The sequence below is a fragment of the Salvelinus namaycush genome, chromosome 35, assembly GCF_016432855.1.
Source record: "Salvelinus namaycush isolate Seneca chromosome 35, SaNama_1.0, whole genome shotgun sequence".
In the NCBI taxonomy this organism is placed as follows: Eukaryota; Metazoa; Chordata; class Actinopteri; order Salmoniformes; family Salmonidae; genus Salvelinus; species Salvelinus namaycush.
Window position 1 is genome coordinate 18,387,504 of NC_052341.1, and position 25,148 is coordinate 18,412,651.

The window sequence follows — 25,148 nt, forward strand, 5'->3', positions numbered from 1 at the left end:
TGCTGTTTGTCCTCATGTCCTGTAGGCATCGCTAGAGAGCCACTTTGTGGAGCTGCGCGAGCGGGCCAGGCGCCTGGAGGAGCTGCTTCCTCGCAGGGTGAGCTGCGAGGAGCAGAGGGAGGTGCTGGGCCTCCTCTGTAAGGTCCACGAGCTGGAGATCGAGAACGCTAAGATGCAGTCCCACGCCCTGCTCAAAGACAACGTGATCCGACAGAAGAACTGTGTGGTGCAGCGCTTCGAGTAGCACCGCCACCTCTGTGACGAGATCATCCAGCAGCAGAGACAGTTCATTGACGGTGTGTCCAAACAGCACCGTAAACAAACACTACTTCATTTGTTTTACTACAATAGCTATAGACTTCAGACTTCAGTATTTTTGTAGAGGAGATCTAGAAGTCACTATCCAGGGTCTACATTTTAGTGATCTTGCAAACGCAGTGAGATTGATTGAATGTGTAACAATTAAATGTTGTGTAGGGAAGAGTATTAGTACTAAGTAAAGAGAAAAAATAAATTAACAGCTACGGGGAGGGTACTTCAATAAATATTTTGAGAATAAAGTCTAAATAAAATGTTGTGAATAAAGTGTCAATATTTATACAACAAAGTGTCAATATTTCGACAATAAACTTGAAATTAAATTTTGAGAATAAAGTCGAAGTTATATTTCAAGATTAAAGTAGGGGATTTGATTAACTGCTTGTTTCCCTGGCTCACTGTTGCTGTGCACATCACCGTGGAATGCCTGCAGTTAGATGACCTGGTGAAAATATACTTTAGAATTGGCTTTGGTAAAAAGGAAATCCTTTCTCTTTTAGGACATAATAACCATATTATTATAAGTAGGCCTATTAGGACCTGGAAGAGGTTGTGCCACAGATTATTTTCAGAAGGATAAACCACACGGGCTCTGATGAGGTATTTTATCTGTCTGTGTGATTACATGCATAGGTAGAGACAGGTGTGTGTGGCAGGAGCATCTAAAACACTCGTTCAAACAGGCGTCACACACACACACACGGTATCCCCAAAGTAATACCATTCTAACGGCCATGGTGCGTGGTCAGACTGCAAAGAGACATCAGTCCCTGATGCACGCAACGCTACAATGTTATCCTCAAACCCCTGCGTATGCCAACATCGTGCATAGTATATTTTAGAGAGTAACAGCTAGGCCAGCAGCCTATATGTCGAAAGGTTAATTTACAAATGTGTGCGTAATCGATGGTGTTTTATGTATGCTACACTTCCAATGAAGTAGCCTCAGGCCTATGCCAGCCAGTTTATTATCTTGTGAATGTAGGTCACGGATTGCATGGAGTAGGATTGCGTGTCCCTGTCGGGCTCAAGGGCTGCCCCCAAACCCCAGTTCTCTTCGCATTCAGTGACAGTGGCAAGAACGTTTTTGTTTGTTAGTGCTCACCATTGCCGTTATAAGAGTGTATGCCTTTAGTCTGAAATTGTGTGTGTGTGCGAGTTATTAGATCATTAGATTGATGGCCATTTGTTTGTTTTGCCGCTACTTTTTACCGCCCAAACACACACACACACACACCTGCATACACACACAACCCGCCCCTCTACCTATGTCTGTAACCATGGTTCATCCTTCTGAAAATAATCTGTGGCACAACCTTATCCAGGTCCTAATACTATTAATAATATGGTTACTACATTGTATGTATTAAAAGTGCAAGGATTTACTTCTTACTAAAGCCAATTCTAAAGTATAGTTTCACCATGTCATCTAACTCAGACATTTCAACAGTGGAGCGCACATCAACAGGGAGCCAGGGAGACATGCACTTAACCAAATCCCCTATGTTAATCTTGAAATTTAACTGTGACTTTATTCAAAAAATGTTGGCTTTATTCTCATAATTACATTTCAAGTTTATTGTCAAAATATTGCCACTTTAAATACTATTGTGCAAAAAAAAAATATCCAACTACCACCACCCGTTGCTGTTTATTTATTTTTTCTCTTTACTTGGCCGTAATACTCTTCCGTAGTTGTATGTTTAGTGTTGTAGTATGACCACTCTAACATAGTTGATGTTGTGTTGTAGTGTGACTAGTATTCTAACCTGTGTTGTGTTGTTGCAGACCACAGCCTTCTGGTGCCCCCCCACCTTCAGGAGCTGTATGGGATCTACATGAGAGAGCTGGACGAGAGGAACCTGGACAGAGCCATGGCGCTGGACAAGGTCACTGGATGCACACTCAAGGTAGGCAACAGATACACACATGCACACACACACATTAACAGCCCTGGACAAGGTCACTGGACTCAGATAGAGCACGTGATTAAGATTGAAATCGAGATCACACACAATTATAATATATAAATGTATCCTTCCTCCTCTACCATTTGCTGTCTCCAGGAGGCCTCCCTGCCCAAGATCAGCCTACCCAGCCGAGGTCGTGGCCTGCTGCAGGACGTGGACTCAGACCAGGAGAGCGTTCGCACCATGGGCTCAGAGACCAGGCATGGAAGGGCCAAGGCCCGCAGACACACCCTGCCACCTATCCTACCTGAGGCTGAAGGGTAAGAGGACAGAGGGATTGGGAGGGTGGGAGAGAGAGGGTGGTGGTTGGTTTAGGAGGAACAAACACTTTAGTCTGTATCTCCATCTTATCCTTCTATAGAAGGACATTCGTCTAACTGACTTTTTCTCGCTCTGTCGTTCTTTCTCTCTCTCTCGCTCTCTATCTATATTTCTCCTTCCCCCTACCTCCTTCCTGCTGCCTCTCACAGAGACAACAACCGGGTGTTTAAGAGCATTCCCCATGCCAGACAGATGAAACATTCTGCTGTGATGACCCCTCCTCCCATCCACATCAACGGCCAGGGGAACAGAGAGGTGAGAACACCGTACCATCCACACTGTGATATATACTAGGGCCGATACAGCTGTTGCCATTACACCTGAAGTGTGGAGACTCCATATTAATGGAGGCTACAGCCATATCAGGGCAACATTTCTACCAGGTTTCATATGTACATACTCCCCTATGAGAGTGTGAGTATAATGCCACATGTCCTCTCCAGCTGCAGCCATTGGCTCCAGAGACCACTCTGAGCTACTGCCACCTCAGCCACAGTGTCAGCAGTCACCTGGACTCCTCTCCCGAGAGCAGCGAGACGGGCCAGGATGCCCCCCTCACACGCAAGGGTAAGCGACCCCCAATGGCTACAGCAGACAGGAGTGTTACGGAATAGGGAGTACTTTGGGTACAGATGTAGGATCTTAATTTGAGCCAGTTTGCTACAGCGGGAAAATAATCCTGCAGCAACAGGTCATGTGAATTATTATGTGGACTATAATTAATGGACATTTTTGTAGAGATTGATACATTTGTCGTAAGGGAAAATCAAGTCTGAAATTTCAAAGTGGAAATTACAAACTTTAGAAGCCTTTTTAAACCTTAAATACACTACAAGTTACATTTCCTGGAAAGTACTCCTGCAACAGGGTGATCAAATTAAGATCCTACATCTGTAGTTGTGGGCACAGACCACAAACTGATGGAATACAGAATATAGCCGTTATATGATCTAGGGACGATTGGGGAGAATAACGTTTATATTTTAATATCTTACATTAGGTCAGGATGCTGGTGTACTAGATGCGTTCGTAGTAGAACCTCTGTCTCGATTTCCTACTAATCAAATGTCTCCCTTGATTCAACAGAGAGGCAGCAGATCCTCAAAGGGATCCACAACATCGCAGTGAAGGCTGCTTGCCGCCGCTCCAAAGCCCTGGAAGTAGACGCCCTGAGGCTGCCCCCTCCTCCCTCCCCCCTGGACCCCAAGAAGCACAAGAGCAGCCTGTCTCTGAGCGAGGCGCCCCCTAGGGGCCTGGCCCTGCTTCGCGGCCGGCAGCCCAGCCCCGAGCTCCGCCACGCTACCTCAGATGAGAACCTATCCAGCAGCACAGGGGAGGGGCCTGGCTCCCAGGGCACGTGGACACGCCCACGCAACCGCCAGCCCGCCCCCAAGAACCTAAACCCCACCCTGCGTGAGCAGGACTTCGAGGCTCGCCGCCGGAAGAGACGCTCCCGCTCATTCGAGGTCACAGGTCAAGCAGTACGTAGCGTGTTCATTATCTAGCTCCCTGAGAAGGATTTGATTATTCAGTAATGTATGCTAGTAGAGTCATCAGCAGCTGTGATTGATTGAATTACATAGACATATAAAGTGGCTCCAACCGCAGACAACGTTACAGTACATAGCCTACATGATATCAGCCCTAACACACTACTCAATCCCTCCCCCTGCTCAGCTGTCTCAGTCTAAGACCATGGCAGCCCAACGTGTCCGCCCACTGGACAGCACTTCAGACCCCCACCTCCACATCAACGGCCAGCCCCAGGCCCCCCTGCAACGCCCACAGCACAGGGGGGTCCCTCCTCTCACCAAGGTCCGGCTGCCCCACAACAACCACCAAACAGGTCAGCCTCCCTTTTCCTACACCTCTAGATTAAAAAATACAAAATATTGCTGCAAACAGCCATGGCGGGGTTCAAGCCCTATGGCACCCACAGCACCACCATCAGGACAAATTGGATGAATTGCCCTTGGATATTGGCTTATCTCCTTACTGTGTAGCTAATGAAATATATCGACATACTGTACTGTTCGTAAACAGGGCTCTAATGCTTTTTACAGGCCCCATCACAGAGTCCTCCCCAGTCCATCTGAGCAACCTGAAGCGTGCGTCCCAGCTGCGCCAGCCCCTACTCTACGTCACCACCACAGGCACCGGAGGCCAGCGCACCCGCAGGCACTGAGGGCTACTAGCCTGCCACTCTAGGGTCATGTTCATTAGGGAATGGAATGGAAAACATTTAGCAATGTTTGATGCCTAATGGACACGACCCAGGGTTTTCTTACACAGGATCCCCCAACACCAGCACTACCCTAATCAGCTGACCCTGAGAATGTGGACTGGACTGGACTGTACAAAACTGGACTCTCCAGTCTCCACCTTCATGCTCCTGATTGGCCCGCAGCCCAGTCTAACCCTGCAGCGTTGAGGCCCCCAATGCCCTCTGGCCCGTGACCTCTGAGCTGTGACCTCCACACTGGCTGTACGTTGAACCCAGAGACCTAGCTTTTCCTCGTGCTGATTACAGAGAGAGACACTAATAGGATGGATGATGCCCCGAGACAAGAGGATTGAATACCTCACCATCACAGTCTCCAAAGATGACTCTTCTGTCTGTGAGTGAGTCCAAAATGGCACCCAAATGGCCCTGGTCAAAAGTAGTGCACTATATGGGGAATAGGTTGCCATTTCAGACACACTGTGACTGTTTTTCCTTGCTCCCTCTTGTTTCCCTCGTTTCCACTGCTCAAGTGCTCCTGTGAGTGACCGTCCAGTGGCCACCACTGACCGCTACTATGGCTCTGTACACACTCGGGTTGTACAAATGATTTGGCACATGAGTCTTACTCCGTAAAAATAATTACACAAGCGTTGTGGACTCTCACCGCACAATAGTTGTGTACACATTTCTGGTGCAGACAAACTATGTTGTATCACAAAAATATCAGTTGTATCACAACCAATGTGTCAAATGTGGCAGTTGTAGAACCTGAGTGGTAAGGGCCTATGCTGTAAAGCAGACGGTACTCATTGTTGCGCAACAATAGACTAGTAGACTACATCATACTGCTTTGATGACACTAAATGCTTATTATCATGATAATGTGCTGATGAAGCCTCAATGTTACATCAAGCTAATGAATGAATTGATTTTTAAGAAATGTTAACTAATGAAATCTAATTTATAGACAGTCAGGAAGCTGTTTTTGGGTCAATCCAACCTTGTTGCTTTGAAGTTAAATTACAAATAAGTCCTGGACAGTATTTAGAGGATGGAGAAAACAGCTAGCCTGGTCCCAGATCTGTGCTCTTGTCATCTTAATTACTGTCATTGTGGTGCAAAATGTTTGGCATCACAATGAGTGACAGAGAGTTGGCATGATAACACAAACAGACTGGCACTCATGATAGAAAACAGGACCCAGTACATCAACATTCTCTGAGTGTAGATTTTACATACGAACAACAATAATATTATTATTATCATTCATTACTACATAGATCTGTAATCCAGGTATAATCTCAATCTCAGTTATCAAAAGCACATGATGAGATTAGAGAAACGTGACCTTCTGGATGATTACTGTGTACTTTTGTATTCAGCTTGATGTACAGTCTATACATTCATATTGTGTGCTTCCCAAATGGCACCATATTCCATATATGGTCATTGGTCAAAAATAGTGCACTAAGTAGGGAATAAGGTGCTATTTTGGACAGTGTTTGAAACAGCCCAGGGTCTATGCCTTTTTCTTCTCACCTACCCAGACATGATTTGATCCTGTGTTAGATGTGCTTAATATCCCTTCCCCCCCATATGGCACTTCAAAACGCATTCCCAACTGTGGATGGTTGTTGTTTTTTATTCACATTTTACGGCTGCCTTTTCTTGTTATTATCCAAATTACAGTCTTTGTCATTGTTTTCATATTTACATTTTTTTCTAATTGTTTTGTAAAAAAAAAAAAAACGTTTTATAACTAAATAAATTCCAGTAAAAACCTAAAGATGTTTGTGATGTGATTAATGTCACTGTATGTAAGCGTTCTGGGGAAGTCTACCCTAGGTACAGATCTAGGATCAGCTTCCCTTTCCCCAATCACAACCTTAATCATTAGTAGGGAACAATGATCCAATATCAGTGTCTAGGGCAACTTCCCCCTACACCGTATTTAAGCGCTGCAGTTCACTTCCTCAACAGTAGATAGTGGCAGAATGAAACAGGGTGATCAAAAACGTCTGCAGTACTACCAAACGACCACTATATGCTCCTCCTGTCCTTTCATGCCCTATGACAACTTCAGTACACAATGTCCCAACAAAGGTCTTTGTGCTGATGTGTGATCAAAACAACTCTTTCCCCAGTTATATACTGAACAAAAATATAAACGCAACGTGCAATAATTTTATGATTATACTGAGTTACAGTTCATATGGAAATCAGTCAATTGAAATAAATTCATTAGGCCATAATCTATGGATTTCACATGACTGGGCATGGGCTCAGCCACTTGGGAGCCAGGCCCACCCACAGGGGAGCCGGGCACAGCCAATCAGAATGGGTTTTTCCCCACAAAAGGGCTTCATTACTGACAGAAATACTCCTCAGTTTCATCAGCTGTCCGAGTGGATGGTCTCAGACGGTCCCGCAGGTGAAGAAGCCAGATGTGGAGGTCCTGGGCTGGCTAATTAGTGTCTTTGGAAAGTATTCAGACCCCTTGACTTTTTCCATGTTTTGTTAGGTTACCATCGGGTTCTTGGTCACCTCCCTGACCAAGGTCCTTCTCCCCCGATTGCTCAGTTTGGCTGAGCAGCCAGCTCTAGGAAGAGTCTTGGTGTTTCCAAACTTCTTCCATTTAAGAATGAGCTAATACTTTATAAGAGGAACAGGATCTCAAGCAGTAGAAAACGAGAGGTGCTGGAACTCATCTCCGGTGAGCTCCTGACCAATTCAAGCACTGGTAGACAGGAAACACTCCACAAAGTAGTTTTTCTGAAGTTGTGTTTTGAAAGGTTAACCAGTTATTCAACAGTACTGGTGTGATCCACAACAGGTGTCTAGACATGAGTGTGGGCCTATGTCCCAGAATCATTCAGTTGTCATAAATATAGATTACATGGCAGCCTATTGTTTTCATGAGGGGAAGTGCTGAAAGTACCTGCTATGATTGGATTAGTTTACCTCACATTGGCAGGCAAGCAGCAGGCTAAATACTTAGCCTGCTGCATTCCAACACGTGCAGCAGTGGTGTGTTTATTTGTGCATACACTAGCTAATTGTAAGGGGCTTATAGTATAGTTGTCCTGAGTCTTGGGTCAATGAGAAAACCTTTCCACATAAGACCACATCACAAACATGCATTACTTTGTAGGCTATTGGCTGTTTGTTTGATGAGGTTAATCAAAGAAAGAATGAAAAACAATTGGTTTGGCTGTATATGCAATGAAACTATTTAGGCTACAGAAAGAAATCATTTTATTAAACGTTACATCAGACTTAGCTTAATACCTAGAAACATCTTGATAATGATCAAATCTATCATGCAAGTTTCAGTTATGAATGATGAAACTTGCATGATCTTTCTACAGCTACATACTGTCTTTTTTTCTCTCTGTTCTTTCTCTTTCCCTCCTTCTACTCTGCGCATTGTCAAACACGTGCAGCGCACGTTACACAATCCAAACAACAACAGTGCTGCCATGTGAGTGGCCCAAACTATAGAAATTGTGCCTGAACAGCTTCAGGGATTGGTTCATATGTGACCAATCACAAAAATCACAAGCGCTCTTCAGATTAGTGGGCGTTGCCTCCAGGATTTTGACAGCTGTCATGAGTGAGAACTTGTCTGTCTGTTCCTGAGCAATACAAACATCATATTGACAATGAATCTTATTTACATAATTTTCAATGTATATTTTTGACATTCTTAGATTTTTTTTGAAATACAATTGACATTTACATTGTGAGAATTCTATTTTTTGCTCAGTTGTTGTTCAGTATGCAATATACAGTTCCTTTGGAAAGTATTCAAACCCCATGACTTTTCCCAATTTTTTTTTTACGTTACAGCCTTATTCTAAAATTGATTAAATCGTTTTTTTTCCCTCATCAATCTACACACAATACCCCATAAGTACAAAGGAAAAACAGTTTTTTAGAAATGTTTGCAAATTTGTATTAAAAAAAATGAAATAACACATTTACGTAAATATTCAGACCCTTTGCTCAGTACTTTGTGGAAGCACCTTTGGCAGCGATTACAGCATTGAGTATTCTTGGGTATGCTACAAGCTTGGCACACCTGTATTTGGGGAGTTTCTCCCATTCTTCTTTGCAGATCCTCTCAAGCTCTGTCAGGTTGGATGGGGAGTGTTGCTGCACTGCTATTTTCAGGTCTCTCCAGAGATCTTCGATCGGGCTTTGGCTGGGCCACTCAAGTACATTCAGAGACTTGTACCGATGCCAATCCTGAGCTGTCTTGGAACCTCAAATCAAATACACATGGTTAGCAGATGTTATTGCGAGTGTAGCGAAATTCTTGTGATTCTAGTTGTGCAGCAATATCTAACAAGTAATCTAACAATTCTACAACACCTACCTAATACACACAAATCTAAGTAAAGGAATGGGATAAGAATATATACATATAAATATATTGATGAGCAATGACTGAGCGGCATAGGCAAGATGCAATAGATGGTATAAAATACAGTATATATATGTGAGATGCGTAATGAAAGATATGTAAACATTATTAAAGAGGCATTATTAAAGTGACTAGTGATTCATTTATAAAAGTGGCCAAGGATTTCAAGTCTGTATGTACGCAGCAGCCTCTCTGTTAGTGATGGCTGTTCAACAGTCTGATGGCCTTGAGATGGAAGCTATTTTTCAGTCTCTCAGTCCCAGCTTTGATGCACCTGTACTGATGCTTCGTCCCAGTCTGAGGTCCTGAGTGCTCTGGAGCAGGTTTTCATCAAGGATCTCTCTATACTTTGCTCCGTTCATCTTTCCCTCAATCCTGACTACTCTCCCAGACATTTTGTGGTACCCTTTCCCAGATCTGTGCTTTGACACAATCTTGTCTCAGACTTCTACGGACAATTCATTTGACCTCATGGCTTGGTATTTGCTCTGACATGCACTGTCAACTGTGGGATCTTATATAGACCAGTGTGTGCCTTTCCAAATCACATCCAACCAATTGAAATTACCACAGATGGACTCCAATCAAGTTGTAGAAACATCTCAAGGATGATCAGTGGAAACAGGATGCACCTGAGCTCAATTTCGAGTCTCATAGCGAAGGGTCTGAATACTTACGTAAATAAGGTATTTCTCTTTTCGCTTTGTCGTTATGGGGTATTGTGTGTAGATTCCTGAGAATTTCTGTTTTCGCTTTGTCGTTATGGGGTATTGTGTGTAGATTGCTGAGGATTTATTTTTATTTAATCCATTTTAGAATAAGGCTGTAACGTAACAAAATATGGAAAAAGTCAAGGGGCCTGAATACTTTCCGAAGGCACTGTGTGTACTGTACAATGAGGCCTATTGAAGTTTTTACGATGGTTTTCCTGTGCCTGAGACACAGGCAAATGTATACACACGCACACACACACACACAAATGTATTCACATGCACGACACAACCATATCTCAGCATCCCACCAATTTCATTGAAATAACGTGGAAACAATGTTGATTCAACCAGTGTGTGCCCAGTGGGATGTCTTGATCTCAATGACCTGACTTGCTTAGGCATCTTGAACAAGAGTCCAGAAATCAAAACAAATACTATTGAAGTAGGAAAATGGGAAAACATGACTAATGGCAATATCATGAATAAATGAATAACTAAATGTTTCTATTTTGAACAAAACACCATAGGAGCCATCCCTATATGAGCAGTAGACAGAGTATGAATAGGAGCCTGTGGTCATTTGCTTCTCCTGACCCTGCACAGAGCAGTGGGCATGGGCCAGTGATTTGTGTCTATGCTACATGCATCCCTTCAGATAATATGTCCCAAGGAAAAGTTTGACGCTGACCCAGTTCCCTACTTAGCAGAAATAACTGCAGTCATCAGAGATGTTGCCGCAAGAGAGAGAGTGAGCTTATCAACCTACTTCCACCTCTCTCATGCTCCATCCACGGCAGGAAGGGTATGTTTTATTTTATGCATACAGCCTTCATCATCAGTTTTTTACTGCAGTTTGAATATTTAATTCTGAGTAGAACAAGAACTGATACTGTTCGAATTCTGAATGGCAAAGTAATGGATGTGCCTACCAACTATTACAACCTGCAAGCTCCCCCAGCACAATACAAAACAACTAGGCCATGCAAGGTTTATGGATTCATTTGGCCTTTTTCCTGCTCCCTTACTAAATAATCCTGTATATTTAGGGTATTTTGGTCTATTCAGCCCCAGACGAGTGGCTGTGTCACAGGATTACTGAGAGAGAGCAGGACAGGACTTATCCCTGATATAACTTGTCTATCTCTATCTGTTTGTTTATTGTGTGTGTGTGTGTGTGCGTGCGTGCGTGCGTGTATGTGTGCTTTCATGCGCACATACGTTGGTACGCATGTGCTTGCTTGCCTGTGTTTGCTTTCTGTTGTTGTCCTCTCTGTTGATTTGGCCTCAAATTCAGGTCACAGTACATCCCTGCCTTCGCCACTGTGACATCACGCCAGTGGGACCCAAAAATCCTAACCTAATTAGGAGGAACCACATAACACCTTACATCAGTCTCAACATCCCAAATGGCACCCTATTCCCCAGTTGACTACTTTTGACCATGGCTCATAGGTCTCTGGTCAAGAGTAGTACACAAAATAAGGAATATTGTGCCATTTGGGGCGCATAATGGCCTTAGTTGGGGCAACTTCAACATACTGTGTGACCAGACTCACTTTTTTCAGTTTCACTATCATTGCCCATATTGATTTTTATAATGAAAAGACTGTAGAAGTCCTGTTTATAAACATGTTAGTATGTCTTTAGTATTGTTGGGTTGATTGTTTTATTCAGTGTATCAATCTTGTCTTTCTTGATACAATGTAGGTCTAAACACTAGAATAATTTATAATTTCCAAAGACCAATGCACCGTCCCTTTTTATGTGACCTGCGCAGGGTTGCTAGGACAAGTGATGTCACAGGCGAGTAACAGCCAGTCCACAACGAAGGACAATCCTACAGTGGGGAAGAAGCTTCCATCAAAATCCGTCTCCATCCTGCTTCATTTCGGGAAAGATTATATTTTAAAAAGCAAGAACATAGTCTACACGTTCTAAGCTTTTGGCAATACCAATATCGTTGTGTTCTGAAAAAGACATAGGTATAAAAGGGATGGTGAAAGTTGGATTGTTACAGAAGGAATTTAATCATCTTCTATTATTCAGGGGAGGGGGGCGTCTGAATAAAGGAGTTTGTATACCAGCAAAGTAAGGTGATATTTGGGGTGGTTAGGTAACCAAAGAGGTCAAAAACACCAGGGTGGATTTTTCAAAACAACACATTCTGAAGATTGCTTCGTAAGAATAACATTGAACCATGGAATTAAGAGTGGGAAACCGATACAGGCTGGGAAGGAAAATTGGAAGTGGATCCTTTGGAGACATCTATTTAGGTGAGTAACGTTAATTAATAGCTAAATTCTCAACAATATTAGCTACACTAACGTTACCGTATGCTAGTTAGTTAGCGTTACCAAACACCGTCACTAACCTGATAAACTAGCTTACCTTCGCAACATTACGTTGTACTTTAACCATGTTGCTTGGATTGTGAATAACATAAAACAAGCTGTCAATTCTCAGCACCTCTTGTCCCTTTGGCAAGTCAGTAACGTTAACTAGCTATATACAGTCAGTATGAGGAAATAACGTTAGAATAGCCACTAACCAGCTAACGTTAGCTAGTCAAATTGAGATGCCTCTATCCAAGCAAAGCCCATGACAGTTTCACAAAACTGCAGGACAGCTAAAGCCAAGCAGGTAACCAGTTAGGCCTAATTGTCATTATTAATTCAGAGATGACTACCTACCTAGTCAATGTAATCTGGAAACTGCTTGATTGTTATTCATGTCTACTAAATGTTTGGTTTTCAAACAGCATAGGCATGCCCCTGCTGGATCATGGATGGATAGAGGCTTTTTTTTAAAGGCAGAGTTCACTTGACAGACATACTGAAGGACATGTCACCCACCCCAACTGAGTTTGCCAGTATACATCCCATCTGTCAAATTTCAAGGGATGAAGGGCAGTTCGTTAGCTGCAGTAGAGCTAGCCAAATATCCTGTTCTCTGCTCTGCCCTCCAGGCAGTGGCACCTGCCCACATTTTTAGGATGAAGCATGGTGAAGTTCTGAACTAGTTAACGTTACCCATTTTATAGTCACAGTACAAGTGTACTGTCCTGTAGCTTCCATTTGTTTGCTGCGGTGGCTGTCTTAGAATTTAGGCAAGCTACTATCAATGACAGTATTTCTGTCTAGTTTAAGGTAACATTGCTGTAATGCATTGTTGTGGCTAGTTTCAACCATTTGTCACTCAGTCTTGGCAGGGGTCAACTCCCCCTTAGCAGTTGTGTTGACTGTTGCTTGTGTGGTGTGTTTTAGTGTGTGTTTAGAGGCTGGGCACTCTGTTTTTTCCAGTGGTCCAGAATCATCAGTCAGAGGCCAACTGAAATTACATTCTGATATGTTATCATCACCTCCAGGGTTTAGCTTACACATACTTTTGTCACAAAGGTCACTGAACACTTCCTGTTTTTGTAAGAGTGAGTTTGAATCTTGTCATGCCATAACTGTAACTGTTGTCATAATGCTGGTATGCTTCGTGGAGTCGTGTTTTCCTATGCGTAATAGGGAGGAGTATTCCTATGTTAAATGCTAAATGGGTTTTTACAGGGCCTCATAGAGTTTCTGAATTTGGTGTATGTCCTATCCTCATTGTATGTGTTTTCAGGTGACTGTAGGAATTCCTCTTGTTGAGTTGAAGCAGTAGCACAGTAGCACATCTTGTCCAGCTACAGGGTTCGACACAATTGTCCAGCTTCTTGGCACTACTGTAGCACATGGCAGTTAGTGTATACAGGCAGAAAGAGCTTATTGTTGATGTGGATGACATCAGCAAAGTTTCTAACAGCCATGTCGTTGTTTCACAAACCGTCTGTGTGTAACATGATATGGGAAAGTCAGATGTTTAACGCCTACTACTGCCCTATCTATGTCCTGTCTGTCTGTACTAGCCTGTCACGAGTCACAGCTCCAAACCCCATCCCGCCACCTCTTCCCCTTTTCTAAACAAATAGTTCTAAACCCCATGTAAGGCCAAAAGGCTGCTTGACTTGCTTCTCAGTTGCTTGTTGTTGGATGTTTTGTTTTGAAAGGATTGGGTCATTTGGATACTGACTGGAAACATTTTGTGGCAAATGTTATTCCCGTCTTTGAGTTGTTAAATGCACTGTTTGTGCATATTCGGGTTCAGAGACACTGACTGGGAAAAGTAGATGATTTCTATGTTCTTGCATGGCTGCAGTTATGGTCGATATATGAATTGTGTTGCACATGTATAAGTTATTAAACTTCTATAGTGCTTTTCATAGAATCTCAAAGCGCTTCAAGAACAACAAACAAGCAACATATGATGACGGGTCAACCAATAGAGGCCAAGTCAAGTATGCAGATGAGAAACCGCATGTCCAACTCAACAGACATGAATCGTGTAGGGCTGAGTAGATGTTTTTAGAGGAGTAAACCTGCAATAAGAGACGTGGTTTTAATAAGGTAATCCAGCCCACCCCACCCACCACCGCTCCAAACCACTAAGGATATGGCGTGGTTGTTTTCCTTTTGACACCCTAGCTGGATTGTATAACCAGGCCTAGAACATCTTTATCTCTCCTAGGCTGCCTGCCTCTTCATCAAGCCTAGAAAATATTGAAACATTAAAACATTCTGACACCAATAGAACTATGTTGAGTTCATATAGTTTGAAGTACACATGAAGTACAATTTGTTCAAATGTGTTTTAATTGCTAGAGCATACAGACTTGATTGCCAACTCTGTAGATTAAAAAAACAAAAAAAACACTGCATTTTCTCAATGCACATGAAGTAATCCATGTTTTGGATGCTAAACCGTTATGAATGATGTCAGTCCCAAGTGCCTAGTTCTTATCCATTGTAATAGGCTTTGTAATGGGACAGACAATATAATGTCAGCGAGGGGTGGATTTGCCCCTATCCTAGGTCACCTGTGTGTTTCTGCGTACTCCTCAGGTGTCAGTTTGGGGGGGGGGGGGGGGCACACACGCAGGTGTGTGGTGACCCGTCCTACACACACAGAGGGGAAGGGAAGCTCCAGTCAGCTGTATTTCCCTCTCTGCTCTGCTCTCCAGTGTGGACTAATGCATTCCCCTTTATGTAACCACATGTATGATTCATTCAACATGTTATTGTGTGTGCGTGCATGGAGGTGTTAAGTAAAGTGCTTTTCAGGAAATGGTCTGAGTCACACATGGACTGTAAGCCTACTTTTGAAATGAAATGGCAGATATGAAAAGCTCCCGTTTCCCTCTACTAACATACAGCGCAGCAAATGTGCACATCTTCAATGCATTTTTTTTTTTAAACTCATATTGCCCTTTTTTCCCACTTTGTATGAAAAGGGCCTTTTGCAAGCAGCGCAAAGAGAGGTAGGCCCAGTACTAAAGTGTTTTACATTGTAACTCTTCAAGCTGAGTCCTATGTAACACCTTGGACCATTTTTCACATATTAAACATAATTTCATGTCCCTGGGTAATGTTCCTCTATAGTCCCTGCTCTGCTGGCCCTCTATAGCTGCTCGAGTCACTCTGAATTCATGTTTTCACTGTTGCTGGGCAGGGTCAACACAAATGACCACAGCCACAAAGTCATAATAATGGGTATTTCTACAATTTATCTTCTTAAAATCTGATTTTAACCTTAACCACACTGCTAACCTCATGCCTAACTTTAAATTAAGACCAGAAAGCTCATTTCTGTTTATATTGATTTGTACAATATTGCCCATTTGGATTTTTTGTCTCTGGTAACTAGTGACAACCACTATGCAGGGAGGGATGGGCCCCGACTCACTCTCTACTCCCCTTCCCTGGTCTGTTGTCCCTTGTCTGTGCTCTTGTAGAATACTGGTTGAGGGGTGGAGATTATGTAGTTAATTATTCCTTGCCCACGAACATTCGACCACCCATCAGAGATGATTGCAATACAGTCTGCTTTCTCTATAATTTGCTTGAACTCGGTTGAACTTTGCATCCAGCAAATTAGTAGATAAAGCCTGTCTGGTTGGAGGGGTGTATGCTGGGAGGAGAATATTCAGAAATCTCTTCCAATACACATTGCCTGTGAGCATCAGAGGTGACCCAGTTGCATGCTCGAGCAAGACATTCATCAGCATTTCTCTGACTATGTTCCTCCATTGAGTCAAAAAAACTTCTGATTCCAAGAGGACCATGAGCTGTTGCTATCGATAAGGTGTCTGATTCATCATTTTCACCTCGAATAGAAGTAGAGGAACTTGTCAGAGGTTGTGAGTGCTGAGGGAACTTTATGCACTTGGCCAGATGATTCTGCATCTTTGTTGCATTCTTCACATATGATTTGGCACAGTATTTGCAAATGTACACAGCTTCTACATTAGCTGCAGTGAAATGTCTCCACACATCAGATAGTGCTCGGGGCATTTTCCTGTAATGATTGGGGGAAAAATTGCACAAAAAAAACAAATATACAATTCCATGTGCAGATAAATAGTTAAGCAGTTAGATTAAACAACTCCTTTGTACGATTTATTTGCTTTTTAAATGAGATATGTATGGAAACAGGTGAATTAACACTCCTCAGTTAGCAGGCTCAAGCAAGCTAAAACCCACATGGTAGCAAAAACTAACTAGCAGAATTTAACAAGTTAGAAATGATTTAAACACACTTTGCTGTAGGCTACTATTTACTAGTTAACAAAAAATGATGTATGTCATATAAAATATGTTCACCCCACAATACGTTTTCTAATCAAAACTTACCAGAAAGCATGTAGTCCTTGGCTCAGACAGTGTAGTAGTGTGGGCTCAATAGCATCTCATTAGTGTGCAAGATCTTGAGAATCAGCTGTACATGTGATGGAAGAATGTACTGTGCATGCAGAGGGTTGCAATTCCATTGAATTGGGGATAGTGTAACCAAAATATGCCACAAGAATTGCTTTGTGTGTATCCCACAAAAAGGTTCACTGTTATAAGCTAACTTTTTCAATGAATTTCAGCTAAATTCCCGGGCTTAACTTCCCATGGAAAATTTTGGGAAATTTACCGGAAAGTTTCTGACCCTTTGCAACCCTAGTCTGAATACTTTTGAATGCACTGTGTATCCCCCGTCTGTGCTGCAATGCTCAGTCAGCAGGGACATGCACATCACAAGGGCCCAGAGTTTCCCCTCCCTTCGTGGTCAGGAAAAAAACATCCTGGCCATAAACATTTCTAAGCATAAATCATGCTCTGTGAACCAAAATCAGTAATTGACTGCTCTCTATTCATCTCCATACATTTTTATCGATAGTCCTTCTCTTTGTCCCCTAGGCACAGACATCTCAGTGGGAGAGGAGGTGGCCATCAAGCTGGAATGTGTGAAGACCAAGCACCCACAGCTCCACATCGAGAGCAAGATCTACAAGATGATGCAGGGAGGAGGTGAGACCTGGGTCTAAACCATAATACATGGGCCAGACCTTGCTGTGGGCTATCAGTCCTGGTCTATCTCTCCTCTTTCTCTCCTATCTACACTCTCCATTGCTCTCGTGCTCCCCCCACCCCAACTTCCCCCATGTTAATGTGGTTTTCACATCGCTGGACAAGGAGGCAGGCAGTCATCCACATGAGTCAGTCAGTCCAGTCATGCCAGTCAGCAGCCTGAGAGAGTGGACTCAGTGGAACCTGTCATCCGATCACAGAGCCAGAGAAACACCACACAGGAAATCACATTAAACCCAATAGAGAATGGGATTTAAGTGAACTAGAGATGGGTTTAAAAACAGATTAACTGACCATGATTAAGTTGAAGTCATCAGTTGCTTTCCCACTTCTAACCTCCCATGTGTGTTTCTTCCCTTACATTTACATTTACATTTAAGTCATTTAGCAGACGCTCTTATCCAGAGCGACTTACAAATTGGTGCATTCACCTTATGACATCCAGTGGAACAGCCACTTTACAATAGTGCATCTAAATCTTTACAGTGGGCATCCCTACAATAAAGTGGTGTGGAGCAGAGGGAGACTACAACGTGATGGTGATGGAGCTGCTAGGCCCCAGTCTGGAGGATCTGTTCAACTTCTGCTCCCGCAAGTTCAGCCTCAAGACTGTCCTGCTGCTGGCTGACCAGATGGTGAGACAACTGACGGAGCTGGTGTTCACCAACAGCATTAAATACTCAGCTCTTATGCTGGCTATTAGGGCCACTTGTATCTTCTGAAGTTATGACCACTATATGCTATGAAATTTGCTTGCATGTTCGCTAGCTATTATTTGTTAGCAAATTAGAAGCGCAAAGTAAAGCTCTCCAGGAGGAGTAGTGTTCACTCCTGCTCTTATGTATGTGAAAAAAACCATTTCTTTTTCAGATCAGTCGTATTGAGTACATCCACTCTAAGAACTTCATCCACAGAGATGTGAAGCCTGACAACTTCTTGATGGGCCTGGGCAAGAAGGGCAACCTGGTGTACATCATTGACTTTGGCCTGGCCAAGAAGTACCGCGACGCCCGCACACACCAGCACATCCCCTACCGCGAGAACAAGAACCTGACCGGCACGGCACGCTATGCATCCATCAACACACATCTGGGGATAGGTAGGTTACACACACACACCTGGACATTGATCCACACACTATTCAAACAGGGCCAGTGTGTGACTTTCTCCCTCCCTCTCTCTACAGAGCAGTCTCGTCGTGATGACCTGGAGTCTCTGGGTTACGTCCTGATGTACTTCAACCTGGGCTCTCTGCCCTGGCAGGGCCTCAAGGCCGCCACCAAGAGGCAGAAGTACGAACGCATCAGCGAGAAGAAGATGTCCACCCCTATCGAGGTGCTCTGCAAGGGATACCCCTGTAAGTAGTCTGATTTATCATTCCTGGTTTTAGCATAGTTGATTTGGACAAACACACTCCTACTCTGTGCTTAGGTATGGATATCTATGACAGTGTAGGATTGTCTTTGTCCATTTGATTGTCTGTAATGTTCCTGCACTTCTTCAGAGGCCATGCTGTGACCCTGTAAAGTAAAATGTGAAAGAATTTCCCTACAGGATGATAATAAAGGATTCTAACACTTTTCTCCCTCTTCACAGCGGAGTTCTCCACCTACCTGAACTTCTGTCGCTCTCTGCGGTTCGATGACAAGCCGGACTACTCGTACCTGAGACAGCTGTTCAGAAACCTGTTCCACAGACAGGGCTTCTCCTACGACTACGTCTTTGACTGGAACATGCTCAAGTTTGTGAGTACTGCCTCTATTCATTGTTAATTAACAATCTATTAAACATATACTGTTTTTATTGCACATCTTAATAAGCCTCTTAACCATTAGCCAATGGTACCTCAGTGGCAGTTTTCTGATCTAGTCTCCATTTCTACCCCTCTGACTGCCCCTAATTCCAAGGGGGCCAACCGTGCAGCGGAGGAGGCGGAGCGGGAGCGGAGGGACAGAGAGGATAGGCTGAGACACGGCAGAAACCCTGGGGCCAGGGGACTCCCAGCCGCCTCAGGACGACCCCGAGGAACACAGGATCCGGCGCCGCCTACACCCCTCACACCCACCTCACACACAGGTTAGTGTCTCTCTCTCTCTCACACACTTTGATGTATGGTTTACATAATAATGTGATTGTCTCTTGTCATGGTCAGGAAGTATTTGTTTCTCCTGTCTCTTTCTCTCTCCTCTAGCCAACATGTCTCCACGACCGGCGTCCGGTATGGAACGGGAGAGAAAAGTGAGCATGCGGCTTCACCGGGGAGCTCCCGTTAACGTCTCCTCGTCCGACCTGACGGGACACCAGGACACCTCTCGCATGTCCACCTCACAGGTACAAGCTCGTCCCATCCCCAGACGCACCCCCTCGGCCCTCACCAGAACATTCCTGACCTCATACGACCACCGCCCATCATGACCCACCCCTCCAGAGGAATATGCAGAACAGAACCAATAAAGTTGTCTATAGTCAAAACCTAAACAGGAATGTCTCTTGACTTTGGATCTCAATAAGGAGTAGCTAGCTGTAAGTCTAGGAGTGCATCAATAAGGCCTGGCTTGCATCAACATGATTCAAGACATCAATAAACATGAAGATGTTTATTGGAGGGAGGCACTTCAACTAGCTAAGTAAAGGCCCCTGGCTTTAGTCTGCTAAACAAGACTAAAGGAAAAGATGCAGGGAAGGAAATTCACCCCAGGATTGAGGGTACTGAAGAGGACACTATAACGAAATAGCCCCTCCTTAGGCAACATCACCCTATTCTCCTTGGCGATCTCTTTACATTTCCACCAGGTGATCATGGGAGTTGTAGTTTTTATCTCCCACACATTGGTGTGTTATAGTAAGCATGCCATACTACAGACCCAGATCCAGTTGTCTGACTTGACCTATGGCCTTCTCTCTCCCTCCCCTAACCTCAGAATAGCATTCCCTTCGACAATCACGCCAACTAGATGCTCGCCATATCCTTGTGTGATGGCCCGATGGCCACACTGGGTGAGTCCCGCTGAGGCTGGCGCTGGGTCCTAAAGCACCAGGGATGCACGCCTCCAGTCCTAATGGGAAGTACTGTCTGTCTGCAGGCTCTCGTTCCTCTCTGATATACGTTATGAAAGGGTTGAGACAAGTAGCTTCAATGTTAACAGCTGATGACAAAAGGAACTACTTTTTGTTAGTCAGCTGGCCAGCCTACTCCCTTTCATAGCGTATTGATCATTCAATGAGCCTGACTGGCCAGGTCCTATTGGACCAGATGCCTCAGTTATTCTGATGCATCTGACACTGTCTCCCTTGAGAACTGGAGCGGTGCATTCCAACCTTGTGATAACAAACCCACGTGTGGAACCAGTGTTTCCGCTATTTCTGGCTGTTACCCTACCTAGCTCTGTGACCTATCCTCAGCACAGTGCTTGTGACTTGTTGCAGTGGTTGGACTGTGGTGATGCCTGTCTGACATTCTCCAGCATGTGACTGCATTGGTTCCTATCCTGCTCCTAACTCCCCAGTCTTACCTATAGGAGGGGTGGGTGCGTGTGTCCTTCAAACCCTTGTCTCCCTTGGCTTTTACCACTGCTCAATGCTGCATGGTTTTTCATATGTCTCTGGAAATTATCACCAAGCTAAAGATTTGCTATGTCTGAAAGCATATACTGCATTTTATTTTCTGGTTCTGATGAGTGAATGACACACCAGACTGAGGCCATGTGGCCCATCGCTGCTTGCCTTCATCTCTCACACTATGTATCACCCTCAGCATATCTTCTGCACTACATGGAAATACTGCTGTTTCTGCTGAGCAATGTGACAATATTAATCTATTGTCATGCCTTCATGCATGATATGGTTTTGAAACTTCTGATGTTTCACGTCTGGTATTTTTATTTAAATTTAAGTGCAGTGTTGTGTAGATGAAATTGAGTAATAATGTAAGTATAGTTCAGTATATTTAATGATAAGATGGAGATTGCATGCAGAGAAGCGAGAGTAGAGATCCCCGCCTGCTGTAAAGGTATGTGAGTATAAAAGTTGACCCCTCCCCTCTCTCTTCTCCCCTCAGTTGGTGTCTGGCATGATTCCTGGTGGCCTCCACTCTGCAGCGCCTCGATGAGACAAGACCCACAATGCCACTGGCACAGCAGAGGACTGCGCCAAGCCTGGCTCAACCAATCGGCAGCCAGCTCGCTAACTACTACAGAAACCATCGGAAGACCACCTCTCTCCTGACCTGGCAGTGTCTGGTTGTTCCTTTCTTTCACACTAGTTATCTTGTTCCTTGCCCACTCGGTCTCTCTCTCCCTCTATGCTCTCTTTCTCTACTCTCTCCTGAACACTTACAATTGTTTTGATAAAGAAACTTGGAAATAAGTACCACATCTGCGACCTCTTTTCCCAGAGACATTTTCCATGCCTGTGCAGAGACTGTGGTCTTCGCTGTGATGGCGATCTAACGGAGTTCTTTTAAGACTGAAACGACAAACGGAATGACAACTGCCACCGTTATTGCCGTGGTTACTACTCCTCATCCATGGCACTTTGTCAATAAAGACACTCATTTCTACTCCCACTGTACATTACTACATAATACATCTGATATGAAAAGAGCTGATCCAAGATTGCGGCTCTGTTTTAAATGGGTCGTTTTGGGTGTACTGCTTTTCATTTGTACTTATTTACAGATCTGTTTTCTCTGACCACTAGCTGGTTTTCTATTGTTTTCACTGCTCTGGTCTGTAACTCTAAAGCCATTTGTAATACATACTATTTGCATGTTTTAACACTCAGCCTCCCTTTGAACTGCTAATGTGTAGGGTTTCAACTCTAAATCACATCTGAAATTCTCATCTGTATTTCTAGATGGGGTTTTATGGTCAAAGTTGCTCAAGTTGTATATGTATAGGAGGGCCCCGTAAAGGTTTCCGCTTCTCCCCAACCAAGACAGTCTCTCATGGACTACTGTACAGATCTACATGCTCATTTCCTGTTATTTGTAATATTTCTAAGCTGTGAAATACATGTAATATAGATGTTTACTTTTTGAGGTGAATTTGGGTTGGGTTTCTTACATTGGGTCTGCTCAAAAGTGTGACATCACTGTCCTATAATCGGTCTGGTTCGGTCCAGTTTTGGGCTGTCATAATCATTGTCCGTGCCATTGCTTTTGCTGTGTCTGTCCAAAAAGATGAAGTGCAGGATCTTTTTAGTTGGAGTGCCTCAAATTCACAAAAATTGAGAGCACTCGCACAGAGAGACTTAAGTGTCAGTTTAAAATAGCAGCCATTTAACAATGATTTTGTTTTATTGATTGTGAACTGACATTTTTATATTTTCTTATTGGCTCCATGATGTGAACACTGGTGTTATTTGTACATGTTTTGAGAAATTAAATGGTTCTGCACTGATGTGGCTACAAGCAGGGGCAAGTGCACTTAACTAAACATCTGTGTTTACTTTGTCTATCTCCTGATAATGAACCGATTGACACTTCTCTTGGGTGGGCTATGGTCTTTGATGTTCAACTCAATGGTCGCGTTACCCTGTTCAGACGTTGCATGCATCAACCAATGATTGTGTGCCACATCGACTGCTGTCGGGCACGAGATCGCTATAACGTGGTTAGCTGATACGTTAAATACCTATCCATGCTTTGTAAGATCTGACATGCGTTAGCAACACCTGGGCAGAGTAACGCGCCAAATCTCTTTACTGGTCTTCAGCAAAGAGTGTGGAGCAAGAGTTTGGGATATTCAACTCAACCTCAGTCAGCAAAATGTGTATTTTTGGTTCACCCCTATAGAACCATTTTAATGCAGGCCTGATTCCTGACTACCGGTAGTCATTTTATCCTATGGTTTGACCCATGGGCAGTTTGGTCAATCACTGACTCACCCTTCTATGTGTAATTAACTAAGCTACCAGCTCTGAAAGAATATTACTTTCTCTCATTTGTATTTGCCACTGTATTTGTGTACTTTAAAAACTGTAAATAAATGAAGTACTTGTACCCTGTGTGCTTTCATTTTCAAACGTGGAAAGAAAAGGTATATATAGTTTATATATTTGATGTCTTAACCTGTGTGCAGACTACCACTAGATGCGCACACTGCAATTGCCCTACGCTGGACACCTGAGGGGAAGAGACCTAACCTATGGAACCCTAACCAAGAAGGCCGCAGACCGGAAGCAGTGGGGCTTTCTTGTGGATGCCTCAAGACACAAAGAGGATTTAATACATTAGTAAATGTCTATCACCCTATATTTGAGATGATCTAGATCAGGGGTATTGCTCTGTTTTACCTGACACCTTTTGTCTTAGGTCTAAATGAGTCCTTGATTAGAGGGGAAGAATGAGAAAAAAAAGATTTTCATTATCATACTAAAATACAAACCATCCCTGTGTTGGCCAAACGAGTGTGAGAAAGGGTTGTGTTACGCCCAAAGACCCTTAGAGGGCGTTATTAGACAGCCTTGAACGCTCTCGAGGGGTATACTACAATGCAGAATCAATGACTTAGCCAGCTAACTGATAAACAACCAGAAATAAACACTTGATTTTCCTGCTTCGTTAAGAAAGCTAAACATGTGTTCGGTTGTTGAGTCAATTAGGCCGTGCCCATTTCAAGCTTATCTTTCAAAAAATTCAAAAGTTATTTCAGAATATTCAGGCAAGTTAGCTGGCTAACTTCTTGGTCTTGCTTTGTAGTACACCCCTCAGATGCTGTACCTCAGCAAAAAAAACATGATTCAGTCAACTGAGATACACTACCAATTGTGTTAATAATGGTTCTCAATCCCATTTGAAGTGATTAAGGGCCGTTTATTTGGCACAGCGCTACCACCAATACACTGCCCCCAGCTAGGGTTCTGTACAACACAAATCTTGCCTAAGATGATTGGAGAGTTGGCCTAACTAACATGTGTGTTTTATAACATACCCATTATAGCATTTGAAGAGTCAACCACCATTCAAGCACTTTTTAAAATAATATATTTATTAGGTTGGCATAGCAACACGTCAGGAAGCTAACTACACAGTATCTCAGAAAAATAGGTATTGAATAAATCCGCAAGTTTTACAATCAACAAATACCCAGCAGAGGGTGCTCATGGACACGATTGTGTATTTGAGGTTTTGTGTCTGTATATCTAGAATTCATAAATACAAAGATCTCACACAGACAGGCAGAACAAGATACAAACAGAGCATAGGACAATACTGACTATACACAGTTTTACAAGTGCAAAGCGAACCTTTGTAGAGCAGAGCAATGTGTGTTTGGCTGGGATAAGTGGTAAACTTGTCATCAAGTGACTTCATTGTAATAGAGAATTCAACAGCTGACAAAAATATCAAAATACTAAACTCAGCAAAAAAAAAAAAGAAACGTTCCTTTTTCAGGACCCTGTCTTTCAAAGATAATTCGTAAAAATCTAAATAACTTCACAGATCTTCATTGTAAAGGGTTTTAACACTGTTTCCCATGCTTGTTCAATGAACAATAAACAATTAATGAACATGCACCTGTGGAACAGTCGTTAAAGACACTAACAGCTTACAGACGGAAGGCAATTAAGTTCACAGTTATGAAAACTTAGGACACTAAAAAGAGGCCTTTCTACTGACTCTGAAAAACACCAAAAGAAAGATGCCCAGGGTCCCTGCTCATGTGCGTGAACGTGCCTTAGGCATGCTGCAAGGAGGCATGAGGACTGCAGATGTGGCCAGGGCAATAAATTGCA

General features: G+C 43.3%; 2 protein-coding genes across 3 annotated transcripts in view; both read left to right on the plus strand.

Moving 5' to 3' along the window:
- The window catches only part of LOC120029423 (kinesin-like protein KIF19), a 73,039-nt gene extending 68,245 nt beyond the window's left edge, over nt 1–4,794 (plus strand). The window contains 8 exon segments of the mRNA XM_038974637.1: nt 26–296; nt 2,107–2,228; nt 2,385–2,548; nt 2,759–2,864; nt 3,053–3,176; nt 3,696–4,090; nt 4,287–4,506; nt 4,673–4,794. Coding sequence (XP_038830565.1) covers nt 26–296; nt 2,107–2,228; nt 2,385–2,548; nt 2,759–2,864; nt 3,053–3,176; nt 3,696–4,090; nt 4,287–4,506; nt 4,673–4,794 — 1,524 coding nt within the window.
- A 6,982-nt stretch (nt 4,795–11,776) lies between these two features.
- Nucleotides 11,777–23,412, plus strand: LOC120029559 (casein kinase I-like). 2 transcript variants are annotated; one of them, XM_038974829.1, is made up of 10 exons: nt 11,777–12,245; nt 17,241–17,351; nt 17,898–18,046; nt 18,282–18,510; nt 18,598–18,768; nt 19,008–19,156; nt 19,319–19,487; nt 19,603–19,742; nt 20,333–20,408; nt 21,469–23,412. In XM_038974829.1, exons 1-9 carry the CDS (start codon nt 12,170–12,172, stop codon nt 20,363–20,365), a joined length of 1,227 nt encoding a protein of 408 aa, XP_038830757.1. In that variant the 5' UTR covers nt 11,777–12,169; the 3' UTR covers nt 20,366–20,408; nt 21,469–23,412. The 2 variants fall into 2 exon arrangements, with proteins under 2 accessions (XP_038830757.1, XP_038830756.1); XM_038974828.1 differs by lacking the exon at nt 20,333–20,408.
- The last annotated feature ends 1,736 nt before the right edge of the window (nt 23,413–25,148 follow it).

What these genes read in the sequence shown, in the direction of transcription:
- LOC120029559 (XM_038974828.1), top strand. Translation starts at nt 12,170, where the DNA reads ATGGAATTAAGAGTGGGAAACCGATACAGGCTGGGAAGGAAAATTGGA. An exon ending in CAAGATGATGCAGGGAGGAG is followed by an intron (nt 17,352 to 17,897) that starts GTGAGACCTGGG and finishes AAATCTTTACAG; the next exon opens with TGGGCATCCCTACAATAAAG. An exon ending in GCTCTGCAAGGGATACCCCT is followed by an intron (nt 18,769 to 19,007) that starts GTAAGTAGTCTG and finishes CCCTCTTCACAG; the next exon opens with CGGAGTTCTCCACCTACCTG.